The 20,712-nt window shown below is 36.9% G+C and overlaps 1 protein-coding gene across 2 annotated transcripts in view; it reads right to left on the reverse strand.

The window, feature by feature from the left end:
- The window catches only part of htr4 (5-hydroxytryptamine receptor 4), a 101,155-nt gene that overhangs the window by 61,829 nt on the left and 18,614 nt on the right, over window positions 1-20,712 (reverse strand). For both annotated transcript variants that reach the window (XM_053506073.1, XM_053506074.1), the window contains exon 2: window positions 6,429-6,510. In XM_053506073.1, coding sequence (XP_053362048.1) covers window positions 6,429-6,510 — 82 coding nt within the window. The remainder of the gene's footprint in view (window positions 1-6,428; window positions 6,511-20,712) is intronic.

Here is a 20,712-nt window from a genome sequence, read left to right on the forward strand (position 1 = left end):
GCAATTATTAGTATCACAGCACAAATGCATATTCACATGCTTGTTGAAGAGGCAGATGTTTAGTCTTTGTTTGAAACATCCAGGAGAAGTTAATTCCATCACCTGAGTGTCTGTACAAAGAAGGGCCTTGATGCACATCGTCCTTATACCCTGGAACATGTTGGGTTAATTGGAGCAGTGCTAGATGCATGGAGGGAGCAGACTGGGGCATAATACATGCATTATGGTAAGCATATGCAGGTCCTTTTTAACTATAAATTCAAATTTAAATTTTATTTGCCACACACGGGCACGCACAGTATGATATGCACTTAAATGTTTTGACGCAATAACCAGTGTTTTAAATCTGATGGGTATACTGTAATTCAAATGTTAATTGTTTCAAAACAAGCACGACTTAATGCTAAATGCTAATAAAGCTGACTCTTTAATTATGTGTATGTGGTCCGTGTAATTTATTTTACAATTAAAGGAAACCCCGGTTACAGAAAGTTTCAGAATCTAATCTAAACATAAAGGATTCTGATAATCTGCAAAAAGACCAGGCTTAGTGATAAAACCCACTTGAAAGCCTGGGTAAATCTAAATTACTGAAGAATACGCTGAGACTCACGCAGTTTACTAAGAAAGTTAATGATCAAACTTTCAAAGATGTAGCAGTTCTGATATTTAGAATAAGTGACTATAAGTTATACCAAAATCAGGTGAGTGCTTTAGACTGAATGTCCTTTTGGCAATGAGGCTTAAAATCACGAAGCCAGTAAGAATCTAGTTTTATGGGCAAGCATTTTAAGTCATAAAATATTATAGTAGTAGGCTGTGCGGAAAAACAACCTGTCACAAAGTGTTTTAGTAAGATGTTGGGACATGACCAGCTTTCAATAGGCTAGGCACAGATTTTAAAGGGTACTTGAGGGATAAACACAGCACTTCCAAAAGAGTATTTCCTCAGCTGATGCTTTGGTAATGATGGTCATGAAGAGTGATTCACTCCAAATTCCTTGACCATAGGTGGTCAAGTGGGTTCAGGTCCTGATAAGCGTGACGGCCAGATCATTAGCATTATTATTTTTATCTTATTTTTTCATCCTTATTGAAACATTCAGTCAGTGTAATACTTTCGGAATGGGGGCGGGATCATCCCAAATGAGGATACACCAAAAACTTTGCAGTGATTAGTGGTGACACTTCTCTCTAAGACTTAAAACATGAGAAAAAAATACAGTGCTGACCAGATACTAACTACACACACTGTATAAATTATGTGCACATCGGTACGATGTCAGTTCCTTCCAAACAGCAGTGTTAAAAGAAAAGACAGGAAGTGAAGTTCATATTCTGAAAAGCAAGGAAGCACTGACTCGTTCCCACACATCCGATGTGCGCCATAATCTCCAGTTTCATTTGCATATGAACACTCGGCAGTCATGAGGAAACAAAATATGTCCATCAGCTGATACCCCCCCCCCATTTCACATGCAATACTCAAACAATCATAAATCCATTTCCTGACAATTATCATTTGTTGTGGAATTAAACAGGTCTGTTATGCTCCAATCTCTGCAGGGCTTCTGTGGATGACTTTAAATGTATGTTTAAAAAATACAAAATGGCTGACTGTTTTGCAGGATTAGCATATATCATTAGCATGCTGCCTGCGTTAAAATATGCTCTGCTTTCTAAAAGTTTTAGCCTTGATGAAATGTTTGGGAAAGCAGTTTTAAGAAATGTGTGTATTCATATGAACATGTGCTATGTAACTAAACCACAGATACTGTGTCTGTGTGTGTGTTTGTGTGTGTGTACAGTGCTCAATTACCCTTATCTCCTCAACCATACACCGGTTCCATACCATAAATCTTGCCCATACGTATTACACTTATCGTGTTTACTTTTACAAGTGTGGCACTTAGCAGCAGCAGCATTTGATAACACAGAAGCTGCAGGTCAATATGATGATGCATTCATCTGTTGAAATAGATTCGACTTTATTTTTTCGTCTTATCCCTTAGGTAAGATAACAGCCCTGTACAGTACAGTATGTGCTGCTGACAGAGAGACAGAAACCCCTGACAGAGACCAGGGCTGCCTGGAAACATCATCTGACTTATAACTGACTTTATAAACTGATTCACAAATGAAGCTATCAGAAAGTCATGACAGGTATTTCCTACTGAAGAACTCATTACAGAGGATGACTTCTACTCATAACTCACAAGCGCAAATTAAACAAACTTCATGTCATAAAAACATACCTTCTTTATCACTAAAAAGGTATAAAGCATATTATACCACAGCTGTTGAATTCTTAAAATCAAAAGATTGATTTTACAGAACAGAATTTATATACAAAATCTTTTTTATAGAAAAAAAATCTTACACACAGCTTTTCCTCTTCCTGAGACCCTATAAAAACTCATGATAACATCAGTGACTTTTTGACAAGAAATCTATGATTTATAATATTATATGTATTTCTTGCATTTAATCACTTTAATATACAATCTATGAATGGAGAAACCATTTTAAGCTTTAACTTTTACCTTTTATTAAAAAAAGAAAAGATTCTATGCTGTACAGGATTAATAGGGAAAGCTGTTTGCTGTATTCTGCCATTAATTACTAAAGTGTTGGGTACATGCATAGTGTTGTGTAGTGTGTTGTGTATAATTTAGTTCATAATTTATTTGATAGCTAATGCCGATTCTAAAGCGGAAAAACATTTGTATTACTGATCCTTACAAGGTAACAAAAAAGGTTTATAAACCTTAAATATACTGTACTGGCACACAAATAAACTGCCTGAAACTTGTGAATGCACTGAAAGGCAGTCTTCTGTTTAGCACTTGTCTGAAACACAACAGGTAAGATCACAACTATGACTCTTAGGCACTGATGCAACCAACAAACAGACAAAATGTACTGTAAAAACTATTTACATTGCTGTCTCTTTGTTTTGAGATCAGAGAGCCTCAAGATCTGTCCTTCTGAGCTACTTGTGCATAGCTAGTTTTGCTATTTCGGTACACCATTTCAGTTTCACACAGCATGCAGAGTGTCTTTTAGAGTTTAGGACTATGTTCAAAGAATCCAAAGTCCTTTGATGATCCAGTTTGGGATTTTTGGGATAGAGTCTCATTAACTCCATTTGCTGCCATAATTAGCAATGAACATAAACATTGCTATGAATCAATGCAAATCGTCAGATTTACATAATCACCGTAAATGGTTATTTCAATGCATCCTTTCAGCCCCACTGAGATGATTCCCCATTTCCCTGATTTCTACAAATGTCCTGAGCATAAAACTACTGAGAGCTGTGGGGTGTTGCACATATTTTTTTACGTTTTTGCATCATTTCTTTCTCTTACACATGTGGATAAGGATGTTCTAATCATGATTATTGATGCATTTAGTTTATGCTATGCTATATTAAAATCTAAGCTTAACTTTAACTTCGGGAACCCCAAACAATTTAGATATTAAGTCAGATACTGCTAGACTTGCTGGGACATTTGATTGCGACTAAGATATAAAGCCATGATCCCCCAAAAAACATGTAAATCGATTATTTCTTAATGTTAATTAATATTAACACATAAAACCCAGACCATTTTAGCTGTTGTTTTGCACTACTATATGAATGAATGTACAGGCTTCAAGATCAGTGCAATCAGTGCAATATAGTTAGTATATATATATATATATATATATATATATATATATATTTATACCCTACTGTAGGTGCATTTTCACTGTGAGAGACAGAATCTAAAAAGAAAAATCTGGAAATCACATTGTATAATTTTTAAACTATTTATTTGTGAATTACTGTGTCAAATAAGTATTTGAACACTTGCTTATCAGCCAGATTTCTGACCCTCAAAGACCTGTTATTTTGCTTTTAAATAGTCCAGCTATGCTCTGCTCATGAATCTAAATTAGTAGCACCTGTTCAAGGTCGTTCGCTGTAATAAAGACACCTGTGCACCCTACAATCAGCCAAAGTCTAAGTAGAAACATGGGAAAAACCAAAGAGCTGTCAAAAGACACGAAAGACAAAATTGTAGACCTTCACGAAGCTGAAAAGGGCTACAGGGCAATTGCCAAGCAGCTTGGTAAAAAAAGAACAACTGTTGGAGCAATTGTCAGACAATGGAAGAGCCTAATGATGACTGTCAATGTCCCACTAGGGCCCGACGGAAGATCTCTCCTCGTGGGGTATCAATGATGCTAAGAATGGTGAAGAATCAGTCCAGAACTACACCGAAGAAGCTGGTCAATGCCGTGAAGAGAGCGGGGAGAATCGTTTCCAAAGCTACTACCAGTAATACACTAAGATGTCATGGTTTAAAAATGGCCCATGTTCAGGCGTGTCTGAAGTTTGCCAGGGACCATCTGGATGATCCAGAGGAGTCATGGGAGAAAGTCCTGTGGTCAGATGAGACCAAAGTAGAACTTTATGGTCTTAACTTCACTCGCCGTGTTTGGAGGAAAATGAAAAATGAGTATCATCCCAATACTACCATACCTACAGTACAGTGAAGAATGGGGCTGAAAGCATCATGCTCTGGGGGTGTTTTTCTGCACAGAGGACAGGACGACTGCACTGTATTAAGAAGAGGATGAACGGGGCAATGTTTTGTGACATATTGGGCAAAAACCTCCTTCCCTCAGTCAGAACATTAAAGATGGGTCGTGGCTGGGTCTTCCAACATGACAAAGACCCAAAGCACACAGCCAGGAAAACCAAGGAGTGACTCAGTGAGAAGCATACAGTATCAAGGTTCTAGAGTGGCCTAGCCAGTCTTCAGACCTAAATCCAATAGAAAATCTTTGGAGGGAGCTGAAACTCCGTGTTGCTCAGCGACAGCCCCAAAACCTGACAGATCTAGAGAAGATCTGTATAGAGGAGTGGGCCAAAATCCTTCCTGCATAGTGTGCAAACCTGGTGAAGAACTAAAGGAACCGTTTGACCTCTGTAATTATTAACAAAGGCTTCTGTACCAAATATAAAAAAAATTTGACTCAAGTGATCAAATACTTATTTGACACAGTAATTCACAAATAAATTGTTAAAAAATCATACAATGTAATTTCCGGATTTTCTTTTTAGATTCTGTCTCTCACAGTGGAAATGCACCTATGCTGAAAATTGTAGACCCCTCCATGACTTCTAAGTAAGAGAACTTGCCAAATCACAGGGTAATCAAATACTTATTGACCTCACTGTAAAAGACATCAGCCACTTCTTTCTCAATTGAGATATCATTCACTACATTGGATTTCACCATCAGCCCTGACGCCAGGCTACTCTACATGATTCGGTTCAGTATATATAAGATAAGGATCTGGACGGTGAAACTCACATTCTGCTCCTGTTTCTTATTATAACATTGATCAATTGACGCAATTATAATAAATATTTAGTTAGAATATTATAACCACGCTGTTGAATAACGTGATCAAATTTCCCCACACTATGAATACTGTATGTTTTTTTCAACCCATTGAATCAACCCATTGAATCCTGTATTAAATTATATTCTTAAGAGACAGCAAAACAAATCTCTCCTGATAAGCATTGACTATAACAAGCAAGCGAACATGTGGTTTGGTCTGATATCAAGCGGTGACACTATAGGCCACACGCAAGAATGTAAATGGAAACATAAAGGGAAGGGGGAAACCGGCACAATCCAAGACTGACTGAGTGCGGTACTTGGAGGCACAGTCAAAGATGATAATCACGAGCTGCGCCCAGGCTTCCTGTGTTTTATCAATGAGGATTTTGACAGCTTTGTTAGACACACTAGAATAGTTATTCACATAGAACCAGACAGCTGCCTGAATTATTCAACCTCACTGAGCAGCCGGCGAGTGACTCGTGCACCACGAGACCTGAATGAGTGCCCTGTTTTGCGTCAGTTATTAAATTGTATGGGTTGATTTTATTTTATATAAATTAACTATAAGACCTGCAACAATGGCCACAGGCAAGACAAGGACACTGGCAGCTGCAGCTTAATGCCAGAGTCGATCAAAGTTTAATACGCATTCAATCTGTGTCTGTTCTGTGATGGTGTGCTGCTATTTATGACTTCTTCTATGTTCAATGGTGCATGAAAATTGTCACAATATGCTTAAGGTTCATTTGGGTCAGATAATCAGATAGAGCAGGTGGGTAAGCCGATTCCAGGAGACTAAGGCCATGTTTACTCTGCTGAAAAATGAGACAGTGTTCAAAAATCACAGCCACACCACCAGAGAAAGTATATCGATTCTTCGTCCTCTTCTACAAAGCACGGCAAAGACTTGAGCATCGAGTAACAAAAATGCACGATCATACACAATGGATGAGGATTATTTCTTAATGGGTCAGGGTGGAGCATAAATTATTAAGAAGTACAGTAAAAACGTTTTCTAACCTCTCACTGGTATCGACTTCCTCCATCACAGGCATCTGGCCGCTGGAATTCAGATTCATGTACCCATAGAAGAACAGCGTCTCTGTAAAGTAAAAACGGAGGGACGTTAACCTAATGCTGCTGCAGACGACAGACACAAAGCATCAGTGAGGCCACTTCTGAGAAACTATAATCTGTGATTCGCTTTTAATCTATTAATCCTAGTTATCTATTAGTCCTGATCATTATATAAATGAATGCATCACCTTTGAACAGAGGAAATACTTATATTCTGTAAATGTCAATGAATTAAATTAACTGAAATGCGGGTATACAAACAATGATCCCCTGCCTGTGTGAAATGAATGTCACATTAAAAAGAAAAAATGAAAATATCATGACTAATACTTGAAAAGGGCTAATGTCTATTATTAAAGCAGCAACACAAAGAAACCTCTCTTAACAGAAACAAGCTTGTACAGTATGTACAACCCTGTTTGTATACAAAGTCAGAGTTCATTAAAAATTACCCTAGAAAGAATGCCAGCAGCCAATTCAAAACATATGCATGAGATTAATAACTGTACCAGGAAGAGTGTGAAAAAACCTCCATCAACCATAATCCATTATGTAATGTGTTGAAACTGATCGTTTTAATTGAGTGCTCAAATCGATAGACTGAGTTCAACTGCCAGTCTGCTATTTTTAAAATGCATATCAGGTTTTCGTCCACAAGCCCAGAGGCATGCACTTAGCAGGGGTCCTGCCTGATTCACATTAGCAGAAAGAACACCGCAACCTCTCATACCAAGTGCCTCAAGGTTTTCTTTTTACGTTTGCAGCCAGGATTTGCAAGCGCAATAAATGTCTTGGTCATCACTGAAACACGGAGATCCACATGGGGAAAACAGCAAATAGCAAAAGCTCGATTACCCCCTGCCTCCTGTCCTCCCTCCCACCCTCTACATAACAGACAGCAAAAGTGAAGAGAAGAAGAATTACTGAGTGAGAAAGAGAATGTGTGTCTGTGTGTGTGTGTGTGTGTGTGTGTGTGTGTGTGTTTGTGTGTTTGTGTGTGTAAAAGAGAAAGAGAGAGAGAGAGAATTTCCTGCATGGCTACCCCAGCGAGAGGCTCATCATTCTCGACCCAGTCAGGGAAGAGAATTTCTGCAACAGCCTACCAGTAGGAAGCCTCAGACATAGCTGACTTCTCCAGATGGCCTCGAGACACTTTTGAATGTGGTGAATACAGAAAAAGTAACATTAGCTGCCTGCAACATCCACCTTATTACTACATGACACAAAAATGTATTTCCCAAGCTTGGCCCTGAATTACCCTGAGTGGGCTTGTGTGATATTGAATTTTTACTTGCTTGAGATTTTCCATTTTAAAAATATGGTGACAAATGATTTAATCATGCAGAACAGGAGACAGGAATACAAGCATTTGCACAGTTTCAGGTTGAAGGACAGAGAGAAAAGGAAAGGGGAAAGGAATAGAATTATTGTTAGCTGTTGCAGACAGGAACTGCAGCTAATCGGTTGTCTAATAACCACACCTACACGTTCAGTGACTGTTGAGAAGATGGGAACCGGTCAAAACATCATAATAATATCAACAAGACTATTTGTAAATAGTACATTTGACACTTGCTGCTTAAATGTCACCTAAGTCTTTCAGGTGACATGAGAAAACATATAAATGTGCAGTACCCGAGTCCTAACGGAATGAACTCAGTAGTCTCAGTTTCCTGTTCTTAGCTGGCAGGAGTGGCACCTGGTGTGGTCTTCTGCTACTGTAGCCCATCTGCTTCAAGGTTTGATGTGTTGTGTGTTCAGAGATGCTCTTTTCCATACATCAGTTGTAACAAATACCAGCTCGAACCAGTTTTTCAGCCAGAGAACTGGTGTTCACTGGATATTTGCTTATTTTCAAAACACTCTCTAAAAACCCTAGAAATGGTTTTGTGTAAAAATTCCAGTTGATCAACAGTTGTAAAAATACTTAGACCCATCTGGCTCCAATAACCAAGCCACGTTCAAAGTCACTTAAATCACCTCAGTTTGAACTTCAGTAGACCTTGACCATGTCTACAAGGCTAAATGCACTGAGTTGCTGCCGTGTGATTGGCTGATTAGATATTTGCGTTATCAAGCAGTTGAGCAGAGCACCTAATGACGTGGCTATTGAGTGTACTCGTTGGCTGCTCATTTGTGATGTTCTGCTTTCTAAATGACTTTAATAGCTTTCTGTCCGCACTGAATTTATTATACCTGACTGTAATGACATCACAAGGTTCACTTAGTGTTTGGTTTATAACTGACTTTCTGCTTCGCTGTCAGAGAAAGCAAAGGGTGTGAATGATCCTTTCAAAATCTTCAAAGTCTAATGACAAGGTGCAAAACCATAGCTCTTAAGCATAGCGGGTGCTACTGTACATGATCCGCATTTACGGCTTAAGCTAGTCACTTTAATGATGTAAAAGTAAACTAACCATACAGGATCACGATTTACTTGCCTACAAAGAAGCATTCTGAAAACCATCCCATTTTGCCCTATTTGTAACACAAAGACAACTGAGCATCTTTAGGACTAAGATGTCTTAAAACCCTCCATTAGCATCTGTTACTCTTCATGACCTTTAAGGCAAAAGGTCACCAGTCAAGCACTGAAACTTGAAATCATTGCAAGAAAACATCCATCTCAATAAAAAAAAAAAAAGCTTCTTAAGCCAGTAGTTTCCAGGAGACAGATTGAATTAGGTGTGCAGACTGATTGTTAATGTATAGTTGGTCGACACATACTGTATGGAGAAAGGAGGAGATTGGTTGCCTGCTGTGCCCTGAGAGTGGTGTGGAAGTCTTTTTTTATTGAAAAAAAAAAAACTTGTTCATGCCATTTACTACACAAAAACTCCCAGTGTATTTTATATTTAATTTAAATGCAGATGTCTGTGTTAATAATGATCTCTGGGAAGTCAGAGCTTGCTTATTGTTGACTGGGTGGTATTTACTGAGAGTTTGTGAACTGCGCTCTCCGCTTCACTCCATTTGCCATGAAGATGAGGGCTGCTGAGTACGCCACACTAATTTACCACTCCATTAATATTGCAGATCATGAAACATGTTTCACTCAAGAAGGCATCAAGGATTACACAGCTGTAGGCCAGCTCATGGGTTCTGAGGCACAAACCATAACATGGAACTAATTTACTCAATTAGGTCTACAGAATTAATGTCACATAAGCCTAATGGACAATACAATATAATAATTTTATGCGTTATCCAAAACACATCTAAATAAAACATTGCTTGGTTAGGGCACGGAAACATAATGGATTGTGCTGATGTTTTGAAAACTGGTATATGCTGCTTCACTACATTGTTTTATAATACATCTTTGACCTTTGCTTGGAAAAAAGTAACACAAGCAAATAAAAAACGCAGCATTAAGTTAAAAAAAATGTATCCACTTGAAATACATTGCAGTGCTGCAGTGCTCTCACTAGAAAATACAAATGATTCATCTGATTATAGAGTGCCTGGAAAAAAAAAACAAATTAAAAGGCGAAGGAATAAAAAGTGCAAAAATCCATCTTTTTTTTATGTTCATTATAAATCAAAATATTAAAAATTTGCAAACGAAAAAAAAATATTTACAGAAATAAATTAGTGGTTATTTGAATGAATTAAATCAGTGCTTGACCCTTGAACTTTTTAAGATAAGTTTATGCCGAAAAAAGAATCATCAAGCCACAACACAGTAGCATAAAACAGAAAAAAGTGAATTCCTTACAGAATTTTGTACATCTGCTAAGGTTTGCATGTAAAACAGAAGACAGAAATATTACTAGCACCCTGATGAAAAAGTTAATTCAAACTGCTCCCAATAGTCTGTTCCGTACCGTATATGTGAATCACACCAAGCTTCTCTGACACTCAGTTTTACCTCTACCTGTTCATGTAAGCAAGCTGCAAATCCCCAACAAACTATACAAATTAACACCGACCACACTCTTGTCTTAACAGACGCATCTGTAATGCACTCCATGTGCCAAAGTTTACTCACTTTCTCGCTTCCTGTTAACATATCTAATGTAATAAAAGACACCATGTCTCTACCTTAACGTCCTCTGTGATTTTACAGCCCATTATGATGTGCTTGGTTTGGAGTGTAGTCCAAAGGCTCACATGCGTAAACGTGTTTCTTCTGTCATAACGATTCACTGGGTAACCTCTTTCGAAAAACTCGGTCCACTTCAGCCAACAGACTAATCAAATACTGACTCCCTGACTGCTCCGAGCCTCAATCATATGCATATAACAACCTGGAGAGAAATAAACAACACAACAGGGAGTTCTCATGGGCCCTCTTGGCCTAATGAATTATTAATCTTTGACGAAGAAGTGTTATCTTGAAAGCTCGGCACTTCAACGTGTTTGAATGAAAAGGACTCTGTCCCTGCTGTCAGAAGCCTACAGAGAGGCATCCTGAAATAGATTTCTTTTTTTTTTCAATTCCCTGAAAGTTGAAACATACACTTGAACAGGCCCTCAGCTTAATCTTTTTTTTATACACATACTAATCTTCATTTTTATTATTCATATATATTCATATTTACTTGTTTACTGTTACCTGATCATAATCTGTCTTTTAAAGCATAAGGCAAAGTCTTAAGTTATACCTCATTTTTGTATATTTTTGATTCCAAAGAGCCAGATGTTCATGTTTTTATTAATGTACTGTAGTCTTGAGGAATAGTTCTTCAGCCATCCTGAAGGGCATTTGTTGCTCTTATTTTTGGAAAGGTTGGCACTTTCAGTCCAGTTCCTGTACCTGACCTATTTCAGAGGAATGTTGTTTTGTTTGTTAAGCCACACAGTGATCTATATATCATTCAATCTTTGAAAAATCTAACTTACAGTAAGTCATGAACCAGTAAGAAACAGATGCAGATGATGACAGATGCTCAGGCCGGTGATTAGTATATTGGTAATGCTGAATGCTGAGTTGTAGGAACAGATGAGAGAGGAAATAAGGTTGCTAATGATGATTTTTAAATTCTACTTTTTGTATCATAACTTAATTTATTATAAAGAAATAAGGGGTGGCTCACGACTTTTTCAACAGTACCGCTCGTATAAGTACTTTTATTTCTTACACAAGTTTTGGGATGGCGACACAGAAATGCATTTTATGGTGTTACATTATCAAAAATCACACACAAGTTAAAGGCCTCCAATCCGCCTTTTTCTTCAAACTCTGCGAGCAAATTAGTCTCAAAACTCACTCACTACACACGATTACACAAGTCTTAAAACACCACAACCATGAATTAGTCTCGAAAATCACACAAATTAAAAGCCCCACATGCCTGCACTAGAAGACACATGCACCCGCATGCTCATTATTACATTAAGTTTATGAAATAAGAGGGAAATGTGCTGCTTAGTAAAAATACTGCTTTAAATTAATTTAAGTTAAATTAATAAATAAATGTCTTATAAACATACGTATGAATTTTCCTGTTCCTCTCACTTCTGCTGTTCATTGATATTCATGGTGGGAATCATAGTTTTCTACAGCCTGCTTAGAAAGATGTTACGGCTGCCGTTTAATTCTTAATAAGAAAGTAATGCTTTCTTGAGAAAAAAAAAAGACTTTTCCATCGTACGGTGGCCGTAGAGTTCCTAAATTAAGGTTGCAGCCTTAGGACCTTCGTACAGCCTACATACTGTAAGTTAATCTTAAGAAAATTTTTGTCTTAAGGCGGCCGTCCGGCACTATCAAGTAGTTGTTAGGAAAATGTTCTGTCTGTTAGCACATGTTGTTGTGTTATATAAGAGTAGTGACTATCCACTTCTTGTGGGCTTCTGGAAATGTCCTCTGAATCTACAGTAAATGATCCACGAACATCGTACATTGTTGTTAGGTTCTTCCGAAGACACCGCAAACTTACAACCAGGCGACAAACACTGGATTACTATGCGGCGATTCTCCAATATTGATTCAGAATATTTTAAAAATCTTAATACGTACAGAACCACAGCTCCTAGGTGTCATGATAATATCGTCGTATTGGGTGTTGACTGATGATTCCTATCCCTAGTATTAGGTTGTTTTCGAAGGTATAATTATTTTGATGAAATGTTCTCAAAACATTAGTTACATGTCGATGAGATAACATTGAACAAACGCCCTAAAACAATGTTGCAAAAACAACTTTAAAAGAATGTGAAGACTAAAACCAGATCCTAAGCCGGATGTGAACTCCAGTTGCTCTGATGACAGGATTGTGTGCTTATCACAGGACCACTAGGGAACATGCTGTTAGTGCTACTGAATGCACGTACATAACAATGAGCACCACAAATCCCATTCAACAGCAAGTTACTGTAATTTTAAATTGGAAAGCACCCAAAAAGGTAAAAAAAAAAAAAAAAACTAAGTCTGAGATCTGTCCTGTGAAAGCAGGTGTGCAGGTGTGATATACTGTAGCTTGGATGCTCTACAAACAGTACAGTATATTACAGTACAGTAATTTGGGAGCTAATATATACCTCATGGTAACATTTCTAAGAGAAAATGAAACTTACAGAAAAATTATTAAAATTAACATTACAACAGTAAGAGGTGCCTGACATAAGATACAGGCACTTGTGTTCGAGGAGCTGTTGTGTTTGCCGCAATCTCCAATCAGAATTCTGTTAGAATCTTAAGGGACCATGAATGATTTGGTCTGGCATTGTGCGAATGGAAAAATTTGTTGTTTGGATTGTGTTTGGGTTATTTATTCAATGTTATTTCAACATGAAACTGATGCTTTCAAAAACAATGCTGTCCAGATGTTGCCTTTATGGTGGACATCAATGCAATGTCATTACAACTACAGGGGTTGGACAGTAAAACTGAAACGCCTTGTTTTGGACCACAATAATTTCTTAGTGTTCTTAGTGTCATAGTCAGCATTTTTCTTCCCCCGAAAACAGCAAGTCAGGTTGATGACAAAGAGCTAAATTTTGGTCTTATCTGACCACAGCAGTTCATCCCAATCTTTCTCTGTTCATTGGCAAACCTCAGACGGGTCTGTACATGTGTCTTCTTGAGGAGGGGAAGCCTTGCTGCACTAAAGGATTTCAATCCATGCAGGCATATTGTGTTACCAATGGTTTGTTTGGTAACTGTCCTCTCAACTGCCTTGAGATCACTTACTTACAAGCTCCTCCCGTGTAGTCCTGGGCTGGTCACTCATTTTTCTCATAATTATTTTTACTCCATGAGGTGAAATCTTACATATTACAAAACCATTATGCAGGGCCATTAATGGTTACTTTATATTTCTTATATTTGTAAATAATCGCTCCAGCAGTTGTCTCCTTCTCACCAAGCTTCTAGCTGATGGTCTTGTAGCCCATTCCTGCCTTGTGCAGGTCTAAAATCTTGTTCCTGACTTGCTTTGACAGCTCTTTGGTCTTGCCGATGGTGGTGAGGTTTGAATGAAAGATGGAGATTTTGTGGACAGGTGGCTTTTATACACATACCACATTGTTGTTAGGAGCACCTTCTTAAATTAATATGTGTACCACAAGAGCACATAACCAGTCTGTGAGAGGCAGAATTATTGTTGGTTGGTAGCAGATCAAATACTTATTTCTCTAGTTGAAATGCAACTTAATTCATAACATTTGTATCATGTGCTTTTTCTGGATTTTTGGTAATTTTGGTAGATATTCTGTCTCAATCCTTTACCATAAACCTATGATAAAAATTATAGACCCTTCATTTCTTTGTAAGTGGGCAAACTTAGAAAATCTGTAGGGATCAAATACTTATTCCCCCACTGTATTAACCAATTCATTGTTCCAAATGAGGAACGGTTAAGATGTGGACTTATCTGTTAATACTGCAAATCATGAAACATGTTTTAGACTTGTAGGGTGTGACTACGCAAAAATGAGACAATCACAGCATTGAATTAACACTTATTCACTGACTGCAATTGCATTGTTTGATCACTCATCCTGCATGTCCTGGCCATAGTCTGTACTATACTGTATGTTACTGGAAATGACCTGCACTTGTTAAGTTACTCCGGAACAGAATTTCTCACATGCATTATAAATTATATGTTTACACAACCATGTTCATTAATCCATTTTCTATACAGTCACAACTTCTGTTGATGTGAGTAATATTTTAATTTGTAATTCAATTGTTTCAAATCGAAGGAAATGTATAATACAGTGGAAAAACAATGTCCTTGGCTGAATTATGCTTATTAATGCTGTGCATTATGTACTGCTATATGCAGTTTGTCTGGTTGTAAAATACATTTATAGTAATATTTTACTAGTAATAAATAATAAAAAAAAAAAAATCCTGTTTTATCAGAACACATTTTCAGAACGTCTTTTTGTTAATACACATTTGGCATACAAATAATGTTTGTATGTATACCTGATGAAATGAAAATGACTGTAGATTAAAGTTCATTGTTCTACATTGTTTCATTTAGATTTTTTTTCCTACACAACATATAAAAAAAAATGCTGTGTTAAGTCTTTAACTCACCATCTTGCTTTTTGTTTAAGTCCATCCCAAAGCCTTGCAATTGGCATAAGCTCTTGATAATACTCTTAGGGGGATTTACCACATTCCTGACTTGTTTGCTAGAGCAAGCTGAACTGTCCTGAATTGAAATTATTGATGATTACTTTAAAATTCTACAATGTCACAAATGTGAATTCACCTTTAAACAGACCACATTTTACTGTATAGATTAAAATTTAAGACATACTTAGAATTCACCTAGGACTGTGCTACAAGCCAAACTATGTCAAAAACTGTCTAAGAACTGTCACGATTTACAAACCATTATGACTGTGTTAGTTTACCTAGTGCTACCAGGGTGGTTCGGCACCGGATGGCAGACTTGGGCTCTTAGACTGTCATCTTGCGCAGCACACTACTGCTGGGTGTCCTGGTGCCTTTCTGTCATAGCAAGTATTTATTTTATTTTTTTGTTCATTTATACCGCATTGCTGTTATGATGTTCTTTTTAGTCAGTGACTAGCATATGGATTTTTAACAATATTACGAGTGCTCTAAGAATGTGACAGCCTACTTGATATCGCTGTTAGTGGTATTTGTTGATATAGTCCTGTGGTAACATATTCATTGATTATGATAGGAATCACTAGATGCAGCTTTACTGTGAATAAATGAAGCATTAATAAGGGGCATTACTTTGTCTGATGCACAAAACCCCTTCTTATATAACTAAATATTAGCCACCATGCTGAGCATTACCAATATGGTCCTTGATATCTGAACAGTTCTGTGTGTGGGAAGTGAGAAAAAGCATTGATCCCTCACACAGATCCCAGAACAAACTCGATTTAAAACACCAGAATAGTGATTCACATCACAGTTAGGCTTGGTTTTATTCAATTAACCTTGTTTTGGTGTCAATTTTCAAATGCTTGTCTCAGCACAAGTTGATAACAACATTTCCATTGCTCCTCTTATCCTTCCACTAATGTCACCCAGAGCCTTTCAGTGTAGTGTAAACTGAGGTATGAATAGGAATGTTGGCAAATTTTGAAGCAAATTCAAAATAATGAAAAAAAAATAAAATAATAAAATTATGTAGTAAGTTTATGTAGTAATCGTTCCAGGTATAACATTTTCACATAAGTCATTATAAGTCACATTTTACAATATTAATTTACCAGATTAGTACATTAAATATGCATTTTCATAGATCTGTACCTACATAAAAAAAGCACACGTCACAGACTGCTCTGACAAGCTGTGGAAATTATGATGCTTCATATGGAACAGCTACCTCTCCTGTCAAGTTCTGAGTTAAATGACTTGGTGAAAACAGAAAATGATTGTGCCAGTGCCGACAAACAGTATAAGGCTAGAGACTGTGCAATAAGTCTGTTCACAGTGAGTGCTTTGGCAAGCATGTCCATCGACAACTGTAGTGACTTGATGACGACATACACTAACTGTAGAACTGTGATTTAGTTACATATGATGGTAATAGTTATCATGCTACCAAAAGAATTAAATATGAAAATGCAGCTAGAAATAACAGTCACATCTGTCAACATTAAACATTAAGGCACGGGCTATCATTTACAATAAAAGCTAAAGCCTAACCTGTAAAGCATTTTTATTTCATGTTTCTATGTATCTGCTTCAGAGGCTGAGAAATTAAGATTTTAGTAAACACTGACAATTCTGACAGGTTTTTCTTAAAATCTATAAACGTTTAGGTTTGTGAATTTTTTTAGGTCTTACTGTAATTGATCAATCTAAGTAATTCATTGGTCAAATTAAAATTTTTAACAGATTAAACAATTATTAAGAAAAAACGTTTTTTATAGCTAAAGATAATTTACTTTTTTAAAGGAGCATGGTCATCCTACTGGACTAAATGGACATCTCTCAGGACAGAAAATAAAACGTATGGGGAAATCTGTGAGTATATAGCAGGTATACCACAATATTGTTTTTCTTGACCTGCTGTGGTAAGAGTTAGTAAAAGGTCAAAGTGCCATTTAATAAAGTAATAAAATGCTCACCCCACCATGCCAGGATAAATTATGCTGATTTTTGACTGGCCTTTCCACAAAGTAAATAGTTCACAGTTTGCTGTCTGGATTTCATGCACTCTTAGACGAAGTGTCAGTTGGGGAGCTTCTGGATTTTGCCAGGCAGAGGAATTTAGACTGTGAGCAAAGTTGTGTGGGGAGACAAGGAGAAGCCTTTAGGGACTTAGACGGATAGCTGTTTAAACACAGTTTAGCCCTCGTTAGTGTTAAAGCCTGCAGGCTCAATGTAACTTTAACTCATCCATGCTCTTTTATATACTGTTTGTGGTATTGAAAAAAAAGTAGTAAGATAAGTCATGTGACTTCTATTTTTCTGCTCTCTAATTTATAGAAAATATTAACATAAGATGTCAGATTGTGGGAAAAATGATTTTGGTGATTTTTACCAACTACAATAAATAGTGGTTGGTAGCAAATGGGATGGTAAAATGTTTTAGAAACAGTTGATTTTCAAGAATTTTCGTGCTTAAATATCTCTGAAGTTGACAAAATGTGAGAAAAAAAAATCCTGAAACACATTACTGATGGCAGAGATCAGGGTAGAATGACTACACTGCTTTAAGAAGATCTGCATTAACTAAAAAAAAAAAAAAAAAAACACTTATTGTAGGTAAGCAAACAGTTTGGCCCTTAACTCCCTATCAGTAAACAGTTGATAACTTTAACAAACTATACTTTATAATAAAACTATAATCAATTGTTTGACTATACAATTTGCAATTTTGACTGCATAACATCCCCAGAAGTTACTGTATATTAGGCAATTATTTATAACCATCCAAATGCATAGTCACCCAAATGACTTGCTCAGGACCTGATTTAAACAATCAGCTAATTAAAACCTTTTCTAAATTGAAGTGGGTGTGATAGAACAAGCAAAACAAAAGTGGAGAATCAGGTGTCTAAAGGTTGTTCCTAATGTCTTCCTAGGGATTTTTTCCTTGCTACTCTTGATTCTTTCTTAGGGACAAACTTGTAAAAATAAATTTAACTAAATGTAATTAAATTTAATTAACCTGAACTTAATTGAGAATATTATCAAAGTGCTGTAGTAGCCTAGTTGTAGGCACATGGGCTACAATAGCAAAACACAACATTGGATTTCATTCCTGTCAGACAAAATCAGAAACTGAAGTGAAACTGAATTTGAAGAAAACACCACATGATAATTTTCCAAATGTTTTTTTTTTCAAATGTCTATTTTCCTTTTTTTTAGGGGCAGTGGTAGCTCAGTGTGTTAAGGCTCTGAGTTACGGATCGGAAGATCTGCGGTTCAAGCCCCAGCTCCGCCAGGTTGCCGCTGTTGGGCCCTTGAGCAAGGCCCTTAACCCTGTCTGCTCCAGGGGCGCCGTAAAAATGGCTGACCCTGCGCTCTGACCCCTGCCTACTAACAAGAAGCTGGGATATGTGAAGAATAAAGAATTTCACTGTGCAGTAATGTATGTGTGACGAATAAAGGCTTAACTTAACTTAACTTAATTTTCTGTGAATCTGGTTTTTCAAAAAAAGGTATGGTTACAATAAAAAACTGTGCTTGGAATACAAAATGCAGTCATGTGATTTGGGTGAAACAATGCACAGGGTGAATATAATCAACGTTCCAGATGTAGCACTCAGTAATGAAATCAGTGGGTTCCTATGGGAGAAAGGATGAACTGTTCAAAGGGGGAAGATATGGATCTAAGTAATGGGTTTGACAGATAATTACCATTGGTATGCAGTTCTTGAGGTGAACAGGTGAACCTTTTCTAACAAGTCTGATTAGATTAAAAGAAACTGTAGTAGGGACAGACAGTTACATGCTCTCAGTGTGAAATGCAAGTTTGTAGCCTCCGAGGCTTAAATCAGACTTGGTTGTAGTAATTGGAATATTCAAGGCATGGGATTTCAATTAATTGGTTTCTATGGGAGATGATTATATAGCAATAATTTTTATTAAGGTTGTAATTCATTAAAAAACAAATTGTTTCAAAAAAGGCAAACATGCTTCACAGATTTCAGTTAAAACAAATAAAAACAGTTGAAGATACAAAAGAGATATAAAAAGATATAAAAACTTATTGATTGCACTATTATACTGCCACAGCAGTGGGATTTTTTTAATTTGTGCCCCCCCATGCTTTTTGTAATTTGTGCCCCATTCATAAGCAAAGAAAAACACATGGCAAGCACTTTATTATTATTGTGTTCATCTTTCACATATAAAGCAACAAAATCCAAAAATAGTTATTAAGGATAAAAAGTCTGTGTATACTGCATTCATTAAACAGTATAGTTTTATTAAGTCTAGAAATCAAATAATCTAGGAATCAAAATTGAATAAATGCTCACTGTAGTACTTTAAAGTATGCTGTTCTAAAAGCCTTATTACTGTATGTTTACATAAAATAATTGAAATATGATTCACTTATACAGAAATACTCTATTTTAAGTGATTAAAATATCCACTAAAACGAGAAAAGAAAACGAAAAGAAAATTTCAGGAAAATTTTGCAGATACTTTAGCCTATCCAGGGAACTCTTGATGTGAGGGAGGAATACATCCTCTATCACAGGTACAGTAACCCAGAATACACCTTTATACACTTACTCACCCTGTGGTGCAATTTATCATAGCCAAACCACCTAGTGGCTGCTCTTGGGGATGAAGTGGCAACACTCCCTGCTGTACTTCTGTTCTGCCCTCAAACTAACAAGCAGTTAATTGTAATGAACATGAACTACAAAAGTTAATTACTCAGATTTTCTCATGAGGTGCAAAGAATGAGAAAAAGGATGCCCACTGTCACTGTGTGATGTACTTTGAGTTGTACGAGTTCTAAAATTTTCTTTACAGTTTTTTGGCTGTAGGTTTTAATGGGGTTACATTTGGATGAAAAAGAAACACGGTTTCTCAGGGTTATCTGTAGCTTAAAAAGTAAGTATGTTAGTATGCTTAGGCTTGCGCACAGTTCATTTACAGTACCAGCTCACCAGCAACATAGAAATTAAGGTTGCTTTAGTCAAAGCATTTCCCACAGGAGCAGATGTTGTTGTTGACCAACTGGTGAAGTCCTTCTGACACATCAATAGTCATTAGCCAGTGTCGTGGTATTCCCCCATACTCGTACAAAGCTGAGCCGTGTGCAATTCAATTCAATTCAATTCAATTTTATTTGTATAGCGCTTTCAGCAATTGTCATTGCCGCAAAGCAGCTTTACACAATCAAAAAAATTATTTAAGTTTGTATGAAATGTGTATGAATCAAAATGGTCAGTTTGTCCCTGGTGAGCAAGCCGAGGGCAACAGTGGCAAGGAAAAAACTCCCTGACATGGTAATAGAAAGAAACCTTGAGAGGAACCAGACTCAACAGGGAACCCATCCTCATTTGGGTGAAACAGAAAGCAGTAAATGATCTGCATTTATACAGTGTGTTAGGTAGCAGGCAGTTCAGCTATAATAGCACTGCTGTCCACTCAAATACATCTCTAAACAGAAAAGAACCTGAACAATTATGTTTGTCGAGCGTCTGGGAATCCTTCTTTAGATGGTCATCCTCACTGGCTCACAAAGGATAAAGTAGCCAACCTCTGTAGCTTTTAGTCATATGTGTCTATATATATATATATAGACAGACACACCTTACATATCTGCATATACCCTGGCTATTTAATAATAAACTAGTTTTGTTTAGACTA

The sequence above is a fragment of the Clarias gariepinus genome, chromosome 10 (assembly GCF_024256425.1).
Source record: "Clarias gariepinus isolate MV-2021 ecotype Netherlands chromosome 10, CGAR_prim_01v2, whole genome shotgun sequence".
Taxonomy (NCBI): domain Eukaryota; kingdom Metazoa; phylum Chordata; class Actinopteri; order Siluriformes; family Clariidae; genus Clarias; species Clarias gariepinus.